This window comes from Nelusetta ayraudi, unplaced genomic scaffold (genome assembly GCF_046127955.1).
Source record: "Nelusetta ayraudi isolate G7.1 ecotype Tasmania unplaced genomic scaffold, CSIRO-AGI_Nayr_v1 ptg000084l, whole genome shotgun sequence".
NCBI classification, from domain to species: Eukaryota; Metazoa; Chordata; class Actinopteri; order Tetraodontiformes; family Monacanthidae; genus Nelusetta; species Nelusetta ayraudi.
In genome coordinates, this window is record NW_027466134.1 from 3,826,184 (window position 1) to 3,843,552 (window position 17,369).

The 17,369-nt window shown below is 42.5% G+C and overlaps 1 protein-coding gene across 3 annotated transcripts in view; it reads left to right on the forward strand.

Moving 5' to 3' along the window:
* The window catches only part of LOC142900830 (carboxyl-terminal PDZ ligand of neuronal nitric oxide synthase protein-like), a 119,270-nt gene that overhangs the window by 38,290 nt on the left and 63,611 nt on the right, over positions 1-17,369 (forward strand). For 2 of the 3 annotated variants that reach the window (XM_076045371.1, XM_076045372.1), the window contains exons 3-4: positions 4,341-4,433; positions 6,938-6,996. In XM_076045371.1, the coding sequence (XP_075901486.1) occupies positions 4,341-4,433; positions 6,938-6,996 (152 nt within the window). Of the gene's footprint in view, positions 1-4,340; positions 4,438-6,937; positions 6,997-17,369 lie in introns of all 3 variants that reach the window. The other variant, XM_076045373.1, reaches the window with a different exon arrangement.

Genomic DNA, 17,369 nt, shown 5'->3' on the forward strand with positions numbered 1-17,369 from the left:
GCTTCCTTTTCACAGAACAGGGGCTGCCGATTTGACACGGCCTTATTTGCATGATGGATGAGCCTGCTCCTGAGGCACGAGCGCCCGCTCAGCCTGTGGACGTTTCTGCTGAAATCCTTTCAGTTGTTTGACAGAGAGAATCTTTTTGTGCCCCCAGCACCTGCAAAGCAGCTGCTCCCTGTAGACTGTATCAGCAAAATAAATAAAGACCTCTTCATCAGGAGCCCAGATTAGTTCCCTCTCAAATGTTCTTGACTCTACAGATTTATTTATACACAGATTTATCACGTACAGATATATTTGTTTATTTTGTCACTGTGTCTGCTTCAATTCTTTTGTCAACCCTTTCTACCCATTGCTGCAGGTGTTGCAGGATGAGTGTGTCACAGTTAATGAGCCGACATTAAAGGTTCAGGGTGTAATATTTGCCTTGATTTGTGATATTTGTATTGATAAAACACGCAGCCCATAAATACATTAATTAAAGGGTATAATCGCAGTACAATAAAAGTAATTTGGTTTTCCTACCCCTTTGAACGGTTCTCATGTACATATATAAGAATCTACATAGAGCCAGGGGTCTTGCTCGTGGCACGTTTCATAATTAGGGTGACTGCTTGTGTTTTCAAATAAACCAAAGAAGAAGAAGGTGGACGATCCAGTATCCAGGTGCACTGTAGCTCTTGGGCAAGCTCAGGAGGGGGATGTAGCGTGAAAGACGCTGCAGCCAATAATGTAACCACTTGATGTTGCTCTTTCTTCGGCAAATGTGTCGGTTCAAAGACACAATGTGAATATTATTTAGTCTTCTAGTGGTAGAGCAACCGCCCTGAGACCGGGGAGGGGTTGTGGGTTCGATCCCCCGCCAGTTCGCCTTTAGTGGTGCGCCAGTGTGATTCCCCAAGACGCAGCTTTTTCTCTGCGGTTTTAATTACACTTGCCCACAATTCCCACGATCACTGAAATGCACGGAGCGGTGGGATCATACATCATATGACTGCCGTGCGTCTGAACCAAAGCCAACGGCACGAGTGGAGTGCTCGGCGTACACGGTGGCTGCAGCCGCGTGGCCGCATCAGAATAGAACAGGGAGGCCAATTAGAGTGAAGTGCTTTCATCATATTATGCCGCATACACTCAGGGAGGAGAAACTGGCATAAAAAGCTGTTGAATTGCCTCTGTAATCATTTCCGCAGAGGTCAATGATGCAATTCATCAGGTTTACCGGCGTTTTAAATCTTGCACCTGCAGCACAGTCAACTTCACACCAGATTACAACACGCCTGTAAAAGCACCTATAAAGATCTGACACATAAACATTAATGCCTCTTTTTACTCTTTGTAATAACTGCTAGAGTGCTGTAGCAGAACTGTATGAAAATGCAGGACCTCGAGTGTACAAGAGGGAATTTACTGTCCTTAAACCACAGCACCAACAGATTATTGATATTTATGATGATATGCTGTCTTCTTCGAGCATTTTTGTAAAGCAGAAACGAGAGCGCATGGTATTACAGCCAGAGGATTGCAATGTGCTCTGTCCAGTCCAGAGTTTGTATTAGTGTAACACAATGCAGTAAAGTGTTGCACAATCAGTCATTTCAGCTTTAATGGTTTTCTTGTTCTACAGTCCCCCTGTTGTTTAACCTATGCCCTCATTTTAATCAGCGGCGTTCTCATTATCAATGCAGAACGCTGCCTCTCCAAATGCATTTCAGCTTTCAGTCATCATCGTTGTCTGGCTTTGGACCAGAGTCTTAGAGGAAACTGAAGTCATCTGAGTTGACAGCTGTTGTTTCAATCTTTATGACTTTATGACTTTATGACTTTTGGGTCTTTTTTTGTTTTTGTTTTTTTACCCAGAGCAGTTAGTGCTACAATCTGGAGGAAGGTCTTCAAAGATGACTGAGGATATCTGCTGGAGTTCCGTCATCCTTATAAACTTCTTATAAACTCAAGTAGACTTTGTAAATTCTCTGCATTTTTGTCTTACTGGTTTATTTATTTAATAAATGTTATACGTCAATATCCATTAAGTCCAGGGTGACAGTGAAGAGCAGGGAGGAAAGGCCAGTCCAGCGACAGGGGGATGACTGACGGCTGCAATAGCGGCGATACGGTCCTATTGATTTAGAGAAAATGGCAGCGAGCACTTTGGCAAACATGACAGATAAAGTTTCTTCTTTTTTTTTTTTTTTTTTTAAAGCATCAAGTTATTTAATATGATTTAGAGGTGACTTGACTGACCAAAGTCTCTTCAGTTGCCCTGCGAGAGACGGCTGATTTCGCGTGATCGGTATTGATGGAAACTAGATTGAACAATCCGCATTTGGAAACCCACCGCTGACAACTTAACGGCCCTCATCAGACACTTCACAACTCGGCGACGTAATGCGTCTTAATGTCGCCGTCAGCCCACGTAGATGACATGTTTACCCAGCCGCCGCCGTTCCCTCCCCGTTCCCTCCTTCATTTCCCTCTTCCCTGCGTCGAGAAGATTTCCCGCGAGTGTCGGCGCCTGAGTTTGATTGAAGCGAACTGCGGTGAGTCTCGCAGCTGCTCGTCTAACGTGAAGCTGCCTGCTCGTTCGGCATTTTAAAAGGGGGCCTGCCTCCTCGTTCACAAGCGGAATAATGTGTCACCTAGCGGGGCGACAAAATGGCCAGAGCCGTGAGCGGCCTAATGGACTTAAATGGAAGCTACTTGGAGATAATGCGTCTCCAGGCTACTGGCGCAGGTGTGTTTTTTTTTTTCCTGCCCTCCAATTACATCCTTGTGAAATCAGAATGCCATTGACGCGCTGGGGGATTGGCGGGAGACGCATAAATTCCGAGACGTGAACGTGAGTGCCGAGGCTCCCGAGTTAAAAAAAAAAAAAAAGTCTCCCGAGCCACTTTGTATTCCCGTTTCGCATTGATATGTGCACAGTTAGGCTGTCATCATGGTTCCATTAGAGGCGGCAGAGATGGAAGCTGTCTCGGGCTAATCTCCGGGGAGAGGACTGACAGTCAAAGGTCTTCTGCCAGTGCCGTGTTTATTCAGAAGGCCCCGCCCCTCGTTTTCTGTCGCAGACCCGCTCATCATCGCCGCAGAAGATTACATTTTAATCGTCCGCTCCATTGTTATCGTGGTTCTTCGGCGGCAACGCTCAAGATCGCATGTGCAGTATGCACAGAAGCTGCCCACCAGCCACTCAACGTGAGTAGATTTAAAAAAAAAAGGGATCCAATCATAGAGGGCTGCAATGATTTAGTGGACGTAATCGGTGACGTCGACAGCATAAATTCGTCGATATGAAAATTTAAGCGTTGACGCGTCGTTTTATTGTTCTTGTAAATTGGCGAATGATAAAATCGCACTCGGGTCGCTACGTGCTCATGAGTACCTGCAGTGCAGTCCTGAGTGCTGAGGGTGGCTGTGTCACTTGTTGTTTGCATCCTACAAAAAACAGAGAAGAAGAACGGCTTGTTCTCTGAAAAGGCTCGAAAACTCCGACCCAAAGTTTCCGAGCTTCAGATCATTGTCTGATGGATCAACAGCGGCTGATCAAGAAGCTCCGTGGATGTGACAATTAAAATGGACTGTTCACTTTAGCAGTGCCCTGATAAAAAATTAGTAAAGTAAAGTACTTTCAATTTATGGCAGTGATTAATAAATATTGAGCAATTTCATTTTCCTCAGCTTGGTGTTCTCCTTTCGTTCTCTCTCCTTTCGGCCTGTCAGACACAAATCCGACACAAGACTAGCGCCGACGAATAATGGATATTTCTGTTCCAGCGGACTGTCTGACATTTTTGTATAATTTCTTACAGAGGGATTATGGTTTCAAGAGCCATATCTCTCTGAGTTCCAGCAGTAAAATGTGCTTGGTCCCGTGCCAGTTTTTCATGAAAAGAAAGAGGAAGCTCCCAGCACCCCAGCGTCCCAGCCACCAAGGATTGACGAATAGTTCAGCAGACTTAGAAGGAGAGTCATTGTAAACCCCGTCCAGTGTGGAGGACGAAGCAGCGTGCCATCAGTGTGGCTGCCCTTTGTCACGCGTCTCCGTTTGCCCGCACACGCCAACGCAAACATGGCAACAACCTGTGCTACTATAATCATACAACTGGCCCAGCAATTCCAATAACTCACCTCGGATGCTTCGCTGGTGGGGTTAGTACCCCTCTAAACACTCTCTGCAGGGTACCTGCTGAACAATGTCATATACTGAAGGCTTGATACCAGAAGCTTGAAACCGCCTATAAATATTGGAGCAGCTCCCCTCATTGCAACTGTGACTGTTGAATCTGAGTGTATTAATTTGACTCTGTCGTCTTTCTTTTTTTTTTTTTTTTTTGCAGTACGAGTTCAAGGTGAAAAACATCAAGAAGAAAAAAGTCAACATCGTGGTGTCTGTAGACGGCGTCAGAGTCAACCTAAGGAAGAAGAAAAAAGTGAGTCTTCCTTTTCTATTCATATATATATATATATATATACATACAGTATATATGTACTGTACTGCAGATGGATCAAATATATGAGATATATCAAGATATATGTAATAAAGCAGCAAAACACAGCCAGTTGTTTTTGATCCAAGGACAATCGATATTTAATATTTGTCAATATTTAACAATTGTTTGTATACTAACTCAATTGAGCCAGACTGCTGCAGTTTTAGCTGCGCCTCTGTTAGGCCTGTAAGCAAATGATCCTCGCAATACTGCTTCTCTCACACCCAGTCATGACACTCCAATGTCACATGGACCTCTTTTTTTTTTGTTTGTTTTTACCAGAGAACCGTTCAGAACCATCTCGGAAGGTTCCTGTAATTTTCCATTCTGTCTCTAAAGTTTTAAAAAATGGTTTTGGGCGATGCTCCACCAGGAGAACTGTGTTGAAGCACAACTTATTTTCTTTTCCTATTTCTGCAATCTGTTATAAACCCAGCCGCACAGAACATTTTGAGGCAGGGTTAGTAACATTTACAGAGTTTCGGTTTCGGAAGTTTTGCCGACCTTAAGAATTCCCACTTTAAAAAACAAAACACTGCCACGCTAAAGCAATATCTGTGTTTCGTATCACTCATCAGATTCCTTTGTATTCTCTCTGTTCATCATCCAGTCGCACGTATCTGCGATGAAGATGCACTATTATCTCTTGGACACACTGAAGTGGTTTTGCCGCATTACCCTCTTGACAGCAGAGTGCTGAGAATTAAACTGTGCCAGTCAATAGGCCGTCGATGGAGCTGCTCCTTCACCTTGTTTGCCTTCTCGCTCCAGTAATTTCATCATCACAAATTGTTTGTGGTTCCATAAGGCCAACACAGGCATTGCACAGTACCTTCAATCGTTGGGATGGATTTTCTTTGGACATTAATAAAGTAAAAAAAAACAACAAAAAAACAATCTGTCCTCATTCTACCTGTAAAAATGAACAGAGGTCTGATATCTACAGTGTGCCAGTGCCAGATTGAGAGCTCTTTTCTGATTGAGCCTTGATTATCTCCTTCTTCCAGCAGACAAACAGAGTACTTAGCTACGTCAAAAAGGAAGCTGGTTTTTTTGGGGTTTTTTTTTTCTCTAATTGCTTGCATTTCATAAATGACTTGTTTGTGAACTGGCAGTAAAAAAAAATCCTTTCCAATGACATGAAGAAAACAAGCTGCTGTTTTCTTTGTGTTTTATGTTTGACGAAGTTCTGTTCACTTTTATCCTGATACATTTTTCTCTTTAATAAAAATAACTGAATAAATAAAAAGTCATGAATGAACTTGCTTAACGGAACAAGTTCATTAAAAAAAAAAAAACACAGACACACAATTGTGACGTGTTCTATCTTAGTAATATACGATTATATGTATTGGGGAACTCACTCGGTCTTGTTCCTGTTTCCCTGAGCTTTGGGTGGCGAGACGTTGTGTTCAATAAAGTCCTTTATTAGATCAGGACGGCTCCGAAGCGCTTTATTAGAGTTGTTATTTCAGAGCATTATCCAGAAGGTGGAAGTTAAAGCTGAGAGCAGGAAAAAGGTAAGAAAATCAACCTGGACTGTGGCAGGAGACGAGCAGCCTGGTGTGCCCAGGTGTGGCAGGGCTGACAGTTGTAATCCACCGAGACGGACCGGAGCCGAGTTCACCCGGCACCAATCATGCTGAGCCTGACGGTTTAGAAATCGGTGGATGGGAACAAAGGAAAGTTAATATGGTAGCGTTCAGTCTTCTTGCCAGCCCACACTTGTCTGGGTCCATTTGTCGAGACACAATCACTCTGTGTCTTAACTTTTTATTCAGACTCGCATCGTCAGTAAGAGTCCGAAAGTTGCTTGTGGTTCTTTGTAAAAGATCCTTGAGTTTTGTTTTTTTATTGTTTTGTATTGTATTGTATTTCCATGACAGTTTTTCGCAAAATAAAAGCAAGATTTCTAAAATTTCGACAATTGCAATTTGCACTTGTTTCCCTTGAATGGTGCGAAGCGCCTAAGCCGTAATTCTCCTAAAATCTCGTCCCGTGAGATTCACGAAAATTGCGCTTGCTTTTGTTTCTTAACGTTTGTTTGCTGTCAAGAATGGTTGTTCTATTTTTCTCTTTGATTTCTTGTTAAAAAATATTCCATCGCCTCCTCCGTCCAGACATAACGCACCATATATGTTTGGACGGAATGGTCCAAACATAAATGGACCAATTCGTCCAATTTGCTAATGACGGCAACAAAACGTAGTGCAAAGAGAAGGAAAAATGATTAAAAAAAAAACAAACAAGATATTTACATGTTATCAACAGTTTGAATATTTGCAGTTATCTACGAGATGCTTGATATAAATACGTTTTGTTACACGTTTATGAAATTTAAAGTTGTTGACAAGGTGAATTTATGGAGTGCAGTTATAAAGCCAGTGCAGTTATAAGCCAATGTTTAAAAAGAACCAACACTTTTATCTTTTGTGCACCCACAGAAGAAAGAGTGGACGTGGGACGAGAGCAAGATGATGGTAATGCAGGATCCCATTTACAGGTAAGCCAGTCAGAACACCACTGTGGTTTCCTGATATTTTGCTGACTGTTGCCTAATGTGAAATTTTTAATGTCATTAGGCCTTTCTTAAACTGAATTGAGTCCCGACCCGACTTGATTAAATGCAGCGTGTTGGCTCAGGAAATGAGAATCTTTTGTCTCTGTCAGTGTCGGTTTTGACGTTTTGACAAACATAATGTTGTAGCTCATTCATGGTAACATCTAATGGCCTGGGAACAAAAGTAGCACAATGCTTTCAGAGAAGTCAAAATGAGCAACATGTATCTCACAGCACACAACTTCAGATTGGAATAACACAATGTAATGATGAATCCTGTCAAAAAATGACTCTTTTATTGGTTGACTTTGTCAAGGGCTTTTTAGTCTTTAATCAAAAATCATTTTTATTTGTCTCTTGGGTGGCGTAATATGTTTCATTTTCTTTTTGTTGTCAAAAAGCAATTTTTGATTGATTGTTCAGCGAGTTAGAGCGGACAGCGCAAAGTGTTTAGTGAGGACATTTTGCGGTTGCAAAGGACAACAGTCAGCAGAGCAGTCAGCGTCGCCACAGCCACAACAGAGCCACACTGCAGCTTCAAACTCTCTCAGACCAAAAGGCGACACGATGGATTCATGGTGAAATGAGAGAAAACCTTGAGATGTCTGCATCTCACAAGGAACGCTTATATTCTGTTGTGACACTGCAATGCAGTTTTCTTTTCCGTGATGAACGACTCATATTTGAACCTCTCTTTCATTCTGTCTTTGCTACGCACACATCCTTAAAAAAAAAAGACATACACAAACGCACATGTAAAAAAAATATCTCTCGCTGGTGCCTGGTGAACCCATTTCAGGTCAGCCCGGCCTTTGCCTCACTCGTGTCAGAAAGATGGATTCTTTTGAATTAACTAGTTTTAAAAAGAAGCTGCAGCCAGCATCACAAACTAGATTCACAAATACACTGAAGAAAGCTGGAAAATCTGGTGTGGTTTGGAGCGGACAGAGGGAAGTACACACCTTGGCATTAGCCAATAACGATTGTTGTGTGTGCTGTGTCACATTAGTATTTGCTGCTGACAGCTTCTTGATACAGGACGTTACATTTAAACTGGCAACGCAGTAGTAGCATTGTCAGTTTAACTTTATTTTCCATGGATGCCATAATCATTCACAATTTGTTACAGATGAAGTGGTGGTAGTAGTAGTAGTAGTAGTAGTGGTAGTAGTAGTTATAGGAGTAGTAGTAGTAGTAGTGGTGGTAGTAGTAGTAGTAGTAGTAGTAGTAGTAGTAGTTATAGGAGTAGTTTTAGTTATAGGAGTAGTAGTAGTAGTAGTTATAGGAGTAGTAGTAGTAGTAGTAGTAGTAGTAGTTATAGGAGTAGTAGTAGTAGTAGTGGTAGTAGTAGTAGTAGTAGTAGTAGTAGTAGTAGTAGTAGCAGTGAGTCTGGTGAAGGTTCGGTTGTGAAAAATGCAAAGAGTAACTTTTCCAAACGGCTCAAAGAGACCACAGAAGAAGAAATGGACCAGAGAGGGTTGTTGTCTTTTCACAACAGCTTCTGTCTGGGTTGCATGAGGGAAACTTCCAATGACAGGTCACTGCTGAAAACTGTCTGATAAAATGAAGGACAGAGAGCAAAGTGTGTGGCAAACTGCCTCTTCAAGAAACACATCGTCCTATATTCACGCTTCCAACATTGCGCCATGCTCTGGTATGTGTGGCAGCCGGATGAAGTTTCCTCTTGATAGATTGTTGAACAGACTCTATTAAGGCGCACAACCACCGTAGAAGCAGGTGGTGCTATCGTTAATGTAGCCGCCACTGCTGTGACCATCTGTTGAAAAGAGTCGTTCCCAGAATGGTTCAAGATGAGAGCGGTGGTCTCTTGAACCTGTCCTATCAGTCAGAGTGCCCTTGGAGGCCTTGACTGATTACATCAGTTAAGTCATCGACCGCATTCTTTCAACTCAGTGATTCTCATGGGTCAAGTGACGACCAAGCCTTTGGGCCAGTGCTGTGATATCCCTGTCCTTGGGTTATTTTGTGTCATATCCCACCTGAGGTTTGTTTGTTATCAGTCTGCAGAGGGACCAGAGTTCTAACCTTGGACATACTGTATCTAAAATGTATTTGAAATTGACCGCATATTCTAGTTTCCTGTCTTCTGGAACAGAAAACAGGTTGGTCATGGATATTTGCACAAGCCGAGGGTCACGCGCGACTGCTCTCTTTGGTCTGGAGGAATCTTTGACAAGCTTGGATTGGGATGGACTAAAACATCAGAGGTTGGGTTTAGCACACAGCAGGGGTCACGTGGTCTTCAGAGTCAGAGGTTCTTCAGCAAACCTGTTTCAATGAAATATTCTGTATCTCAAAAAATACCAGAATCACCACAGGCGAGATACAAATTCCATTGCCAATAAGTCATTTTAAAGTTATTCTATTTCCATTAATTTTCTAATGTTTATTACAAGAAGCCGATTTCCAAACCTGAGGACCATAACTGTAACATCTATGTATTTTCAATGTCTTGGTTTATACTCTCGCTGCTGCTGTTCTAGAGTAAACAAAATTGTCTTGCAATTAAAAAGCCACATCTGCTGTGGAAAGACCATTGTGACGCCACGCTTCACCCCGTGGATGCAATTCGAGCTGTATGTCAGTGGAAATATCTCCTTGCATCACAAGCATCTGCTTCTTATTGCTCTCCATGCGTAGACTCAAAACAGTAGGCGGCCATGGCCCATTGGACAGCAATGATATGTAAAGTGGGTATGCAAATTATGTCGAGACATCTGTTTGTTTTTCATTCGCTGCTCATAATGATTCTGGCACTCTTAATTTGCAGTGGAGTGAAACATTCTGCAGAAACTCGTTTATATACTGTACATGTCAAGTCATTTATGCAAATGAGGTCACATTTCATTTCTGTCCACGCTGAGTGAGTTACCAAACAAGCTGCGTTTCGAGGTTCTGCAAGTCTGAACGTCGCAATTGAAAGAGCCTGGTGGGAGTAACAGCGCTTCGGTATACGTGCTCGATGAACTGAGGCATAAACGTCTTCAGATTGAACCCAAAATAAAAATAAAGTCCTTCTGTGGACAGTGACTTAGTTAGACATTGATGCATGAATCACATCCTGATAACAGTCATGTTGTCATCTATCTTAATAGTAGTACTGAGCTTGCATGGCAGCGAGAAGGCTGTCCTAAAATCTCACTCATTCATCTTCCCGGAGCTTGGCTTTTAGAATGTGTGGTGCAACAAGCAAGAAGGTTTGCCAAAAGAATTCCGGAGGAATCAAAAACAGGAAGTTACTGTGTGCCCAGCTGCTGCTTTGATGAGAGTTTTGATGAACATTGAAGTACACAGAACTATGGAGCAATGACGTGACTGCATGTTGCCCTTAGCATTGAAATCCTTCAGTTGTGGTGAGGTCACCAAACACGCAGCGCAATCCGATCAATCAGCGTCCGTTTGGTCTGCTTGAATTTGAAAAAAAGGCTTTTCTCTTTTCACTTTCCTCCGTGAAAGGCTTCTCTCTGCAATACAAATGGCTTCGCTCCTCTCTTACTAGACGGACACACAAAATGAATTGAAAGGATTTGTACAATTTTCCATCTGGCAAGCCAGGTTAATGGAGCTGGGCATCATTTGGTTAAAAAAAGCAAACAAAATCACTGCCATCCTGTGCTTTTATACCGGGACAAAAACAGGTGCCTTGTTAAATAACCTTGGCAAGCAATAACGAAGCTGAAGCTCATCCTCATTGTGCAAATAAATGCACAATCTGGCCTCATGCCAATTCGCGGCTTTTACTCTTAATAACACAGGTAAACCGATGCTTTTAAAAAAAAAAAGCTTGTTCATACTACGCTACTACAAAAAAATTAAAGTCAAAGAATTGTCTGCTAGGCCTAGACCTCGGCCTAGATATCCAAAAAATCTCAAATGCCCCAGCCAATTCGCTGCAATTCAAGTTAACTCTAGAAATAATGGAAGACGTATACAGCAACCAGTCAGACACAGGTGGAACAGAAAAAGAACAGATCATTGTGCAAGGCAGCAATCCTTGCGTTATCTCGCGAACCGGTGGAACAGGCCAAGGCACACCGTCAGAGGTGGTGACGAGAGGGACGTGCTGCAGTGCGGACGCTCTGCACGGGCTTCTGGTGGAATCCCAGGGTTTCACTTGGAAAGTACGTGCTTTTGTTAAATGAATTCATTAGTTAACTGGGTGAGTTTCCCCAGGTTTGAAGCTAAAATGTTGCCAAAGACTAATCCGCCACGTCTGTGTATTCAAACACTGCGTGCGTATTCAGATCTTGCCAGTTCACCGTGCGTTTTCCTCTGAAAATCAAAGTCCCAAGATGCCGTAGCAAATGATCGATATTGTGAAAAATATATTGCGACGCTAATATCGCACTATTCAATCATATCCACCATCGCTCCAAAGTCTGATCTCTGTGAAAGGAGCTGAATACAAAATCCAGTCTGATTCGGAAAAAAAAAAAAAAGAATCGTTGAACAACAGGACCAGGTTGTGTAAAGTACAAAGTGGCGTCACATGCCCTCGGTGTGTGTCGCTCTGCAGCTTTACATTCTGGGACGACCCTGCGTTCTTGTTGGCAAGTGAATCCCCTTTTCTTGGCCGCCTACCTTCTGGAAACGTTAAGCAGGAATCCGAAAGCGATCGAAGGATAGTTTTTGAGCGACCGCACTTTCAGCAGATTAATTTGACAACCAACTCAAGGACATTGCTCATGCCACTACCAATGAGCAACACGCAACAACTGGCTTGGTGCTCGTGCCAACACAGCCTACTGAAATAGTCCCCACAATTTGTAATTTACTCAAAGGAAAATACAAGTATCAGTCTATGCATGTGTCTGTGGGATGTGAGTGAGCGAAGTCTGAGGAGAAAAGGGAGGTGTGGCTACTGTACCACTGAACTTTCAGGGTCGCAGCTTTCATCGTTTCAAAATGATCCGTTTTGCTTTTAACCTCTGCGAAGCAAAAGAGTTGAACCACAACTGTGGCTGCAGGAACTGGAGCAGCCCTCATTATATCATACAACGCGTACAGTCAGTGTGTGCGTGCGTGTGTGTGTGTGTGTGTGTGTGTGTGTGTGTGTGTGTGTGTGTGTGTGTGTGTGTGTGTGTGTGTGTGTGTGCGTGTGTGTTGTCCTTCTTCTTGAACGGGCGGCAAATGGTAAGACTGTAAAGAAATAACAGATATTAACATCACTATTGGACAGTTTGTTAAATTGATGCCCCATTGTCAGCGTTGTAATTATAAAATCAGGGAACGGGCGCTAAAGTAGATGAAGTTGAAAAATTTCATTTGCAATTTTTGACAGCCTACCGGTTTGATACGCAATGGGTTTCATTTCTACATTCATCTGTCGAGACAACCTCGCAGGATGGGCTCATAAAGTGAATTGCGTGCTGTTTTCCCCACAAATGGTTGCTTGCTATGCTGCCACGACGTACGCAGATGCTCGAGAGAAGGTAAAAACTAAACTGAGACCTTTCATGTGGTATTTCCTTGGATTTAGCCGATGACGGTACAGTTTTGAAGTTATACATGTGAATGCATACTGTAGATATATTGTTATTTCACGCGCAGAGAAAAATATACAAGATTATCTCCCTGCTTTTGAAAATGTAGCCGTAATGATGAAATTTAGATCGAAGTTAAATTTAAGACGAGCTTTAATGAACCCCTTTTGTTTATTCTGTCATTAAAATGCACAGCACAAAATTGAGTTTCTGACATTATTGAGTGCAGATTCTGGGTGAATGTGGTTGGATTTCTTAAAATTCGCTGGGCCCACTTTCTTTCCACTTTGAAAGTCAGAGTTGCAGGGAATTCATGGTCCTCGCTTTATTGCATTAACATATAAACCGGGTTTGGAGAGTGAAGCGTTCCCTCATCCCCTGGAATACACACGGAGGCAGGTGGGTCCTCTTGAAGAATTGAACAAATCAGCTTGATCTCCTGGAAATGGAACGGTGATGGCGCTGAGCTCCCAAGCGGTTTGGATTGGGACCTTACAGCACTTAGAATCATGACTGGACTTTTTACCGCGTTATGCAGCGATTTAACAAGAGAGCGTAGTTTTCAAATGTCCATTAACTAGCCACTGATTTAGCAGCTTGATGTCCCAGCTTGATTGCAAAGCGCCACAAAGTCTTGTATGCTATTATGTAGCAGGCTCTATAACATTTTTATAGAACTTTGATTGAGTCTGAGTGACTTTTACGACAGGTTTTACAGCAAGTTCTACACTGCTGCTTCAGCTTGTTTTACAGTATATGTCAATTGTGTTTTATAGACGCTGCATCCTTTTATCGTGACTTAAAAAAATAAACAAAAATCTCTCGCTCTGCAACATTTCTCTGTAGCTGTGTCAGAATCATCAAAGATGTTTGTGTGTGTTGTATGTTTTTCTACGCCACTTCAGCTACAGTAGTTACTTTGATCCCTCCACCCATGATTGACCGCCACTCCACCCCCCCTCCCCAACACCCACCCACCAATCTGTACTCCAGAGTGTGTGACTCTACTGCTCTCTCGCTCTGCCTTCACTTCAAAACGGCCCAGTAAAACGCTCCACCCAGCCAATTACCCTCAATCTCATGTTTGGGTCGGGAAACACCCTGATGATGTGATAAGGAATAAAAGCGCTACATCCTCCATCCTGAATTCTCACAGTTTTCATTGCAGTCTTTCAGTGCGTGGTCCAGGCCGTGCAGATTGCATAATCCAGACGGCAAATACACAGACACACGCTCACATGAAGTTTCTCAAAACCTCATTCAGTCCAAAGCAATCTCTCTCCAGTTGGTCCGTTCTTTTGTGATCCACTCTAATGGCCTGTCCAATCAAATCTGATGGGCCCTAAAGGGTCAGAATAAAATAAATAAATAAAATAACCCACTGTATTAAAAAAGAAAAGAAAAGAAAGTTCCATTTACCAAAGAGTTGAAGTTGGCAAGGGTCAACCCATTCGAATTAGAGGAAAGCCTCAGCTCAGACTCATCTGGAATTTAAAGAGACAAAAATCTTGTTCCTTTTCTTTCTAAAATACTCTGACCAAGCAGTCTGTTAATTTAAGTTTTTATATTATGAATGCATCCCCTCCAACTTTCCTGAGGCCCTTAAAATCTCAATACTGTTGAGTTTGGAAAATAATTGATTTTATGTTAAGTCTGTAATGCAGATAAATGAGTAAATGAGATAAATGGCATCAGTGTGAAAAACAGAGTCTGATTCTGACGCTGAGTTTGTCTCCATTAACACGTTTTTCATCTCTAGTGTAAAAGTGACCAGTGGCCACTGTGGCCCCAGGGGACAGTTACATAACAAAGATAAATAGTCACACTTAATTAGACTTTACAGAAACTATACATTGTTTGTTTTTTTTTCATTTTTGACATGTTGTTTAATGGTGCATCTGAGACTCAGACTTCTCTCCACTCCTTCTCAGCCTTAGCGCCCCCTGGTGGTGACCCCCCACTTTATAAACCACTGCTCTAGGACACAAAAATTTGAGTCTTAGGACTCCCAAAACCTGCTTCTGTGTGTCCATACAATAAAACCTTTTGCTCATACCTCCAACTTTGCTTAAAAAAAAACATTCACATAACCATTGTATTATATCGGAATTATTTGCCACACACAAAATAGCATGTGCACTTTAGCCATTCTTCTTCTGCAGGACTATGAGGATGAAATACGATTCAGAGGAAGGTGCAAGAGTTTCAAAATGTCCATGATCATCTGTTGGGTTCAGTTTATAAGCAACCAATGGACTTCAGGCTGAAGAATCTCAAGTCTGACATCAACATGTACACTTCCAGGGAAACAGAGCGTCGTCCATGATTCCTGTGAAAGAAAGGCCTTTGGTGTTAGATGCTCACAGCAATCCTGTAATAGAAACGGTTTCTGTTACGAAAAACACTTATAGATGCTTCAAAATTACACTCCTCACAGGTGTTTTGGCAGCCCTTTAACTGGTTCTAAAGGTGAAAGAGAGGGTAACCTTTGTTCAGAGCGTCTGAATCATTGGCCGCCCTGAAATGGAGCTGTAACACTCAATTACTCATTTGGAAAAAGAAAGGTGGCGGCAAAATGTCAGCACATTATTTCTGCGGGCTTGTAATTGTGTCGAAAATGACCTCTAACCGTTAACTGAAGCTCAGTAGCTCAGAGAAATGGCAAAAACCGGGCTCCGGTTGCCTAAACGGCTGCTTGTCTCCTCCCTGCCTGTGTCTTACTGCATGGAGGAAACAAGTAGAAAAAGATGTGTAAAGACCTCGAACGTTTCTTCCTAATTTATTTCAAAAACAACAAAAGTGTGTGCGTGCATGTCTTCATTTCTTCAACACTGATCCATAGGGCCTCAGCTGCTGCTCAGAACCTCTCGTATGAATGTAAATGAAGATGAAGACGGCTCAGTTTAGGCTTTTCCTCCCCGTCTGCCCACTCCATGCCTTCCACCGCCTCTGGGTACTCTCGCTCTCGCTCTCTGACTTTGTACATGTGTGTGTGCGTCTGAGTGAAGCTATTTGAACATGACCTTGGGTTGTGTGTCTGTGTTAGCAGACACACCGCACTCCCTTGGGTTGCCGTGGGTGTGGTGGACTGGCTGCGAAGCGAAAACAAATGAAAGCATGCTACTAAACGTACACGTGCGGCGATCGGTACACAGAACAGGAAGTTTTGGAGTAACTGCTTGTCCTCCACAAGCATTTCACTGAAAAATACATTTAAATGTACCTCAGTTGCTCAGCTACAGCCAACCATGACTGATTTTAATATGACCAACCACTCAAACTACTACGTTGACCCATGAAGACACAAACTTGCATATGATCACACAAACGAAACATTTTGAATAGCAATTTTGAACAAACTTATTTTATACGTGTTAACTTCGCATTACAATTATAGATGCAGTTCCCTGTAGTTTGTAATGCTGAGCCAATATGCAATTTGTTTTGTGGAAACAAGTTTGCCGAATCATCTGTGATGTAGGAAGTAACATTCAGCTCTGGTGAGTTGTGACACCCCCACCCCCACCCCCACCCCCCCGTGATTCAGGAAAAAAGCATGATAAAAGCAAGACACGTGTCTCTGCTGTTTGTGTGGATATACACATGTGGTTGATGCTCTCAAGGGCTGACAGGGCGAGGGGATTTATGACTGCCTTCACGCGGGCCTCTGTCCGGCCCGCGGGCCGTGGTTTGGCCATGCCTTATGTAGTGTTTATAGTCAAGTATCTGTTGGCATCGAGTTTTATGAACAGAAAATGTTTGATGAAACAAAAGGTTTTTGTGTAACTTGCAGCGCATCACTTCCCGTTTGATATTTCGACTTGGTTGGACTTTGTTGGAATTTTCTCGGAAGAGCAACACACGTCTTGTTAGTCCGAGTGATGGACAGTGACTCTCATTAAAAACGTAGCTGGGTGAAGGAGGTCTGAGACGTTGAGGGGTTCAGCTGAGTTGCTGATTTCAATCACGTGAAGATGGAAGTTTGAAAAATTAACCTCTGAAGGTAGGTGTCTGACATTGCAACCTCTATAAAATTAGTACATAATGCAAAAAAGCTCAATTAATTCTGCGGTACGTCTCATATTTGATGAGTTTTTAATTTATGTATACCAGTCACGTGCACCATTTCATCGCTCCGCCTCAGAGCTGAGTGATACATCAATGTAGCAGAAGGTTGGCAAACACCGCCTTTTGAATTATGCAAAAGGTCTGTTGAGTTTTAGATTAAAGTACAAGTGGAACCTATCCAAGATGGCTACTTATCTGCGTGTGTAGCCTTGGAGATCATCTGAAGACACAGAGGATTGGCTACTGGAACATGTTGCACCAGAGTTAGTGAGAATTGGAGCGTGTTCAGTGGATATTCCCTCTCTCTTCCTTCATTTTGTGATCTCATATGCATGAGCTGGGCATGAATGTCCTGGCCTTGCTTCTTGCTTCTTTGTCTTGTCCACTTTCATCCCTTTCATAAACTCTTTTGTTCATTTACTTGTTTCCCCTTTCTTTTGCTTGTTTTGCTGAACACAATCAATCTGGTGTCATTCTTATGTCAGGAGATCATTGGGATGGTCTGAAAGCGTTTTCCAATTTAAAGCAGTGTTTAAGCATATGGTGTGACGGATACGATGACTTTTGCATCTGGGAAGGAAAAAAAAAACAAACATATTGAGACAGAAATTCTACTTGTTAACGGAGTGACTGCAGGCAATTTTCTCTTATTTGGTTTCGGTTAAACTTCAACTTGAGTCTCTCTCTGTGTTTCCGGGCAAATAAAGGTTTCACTCCAGAAATTACTCTGGGATCATTGTCTTC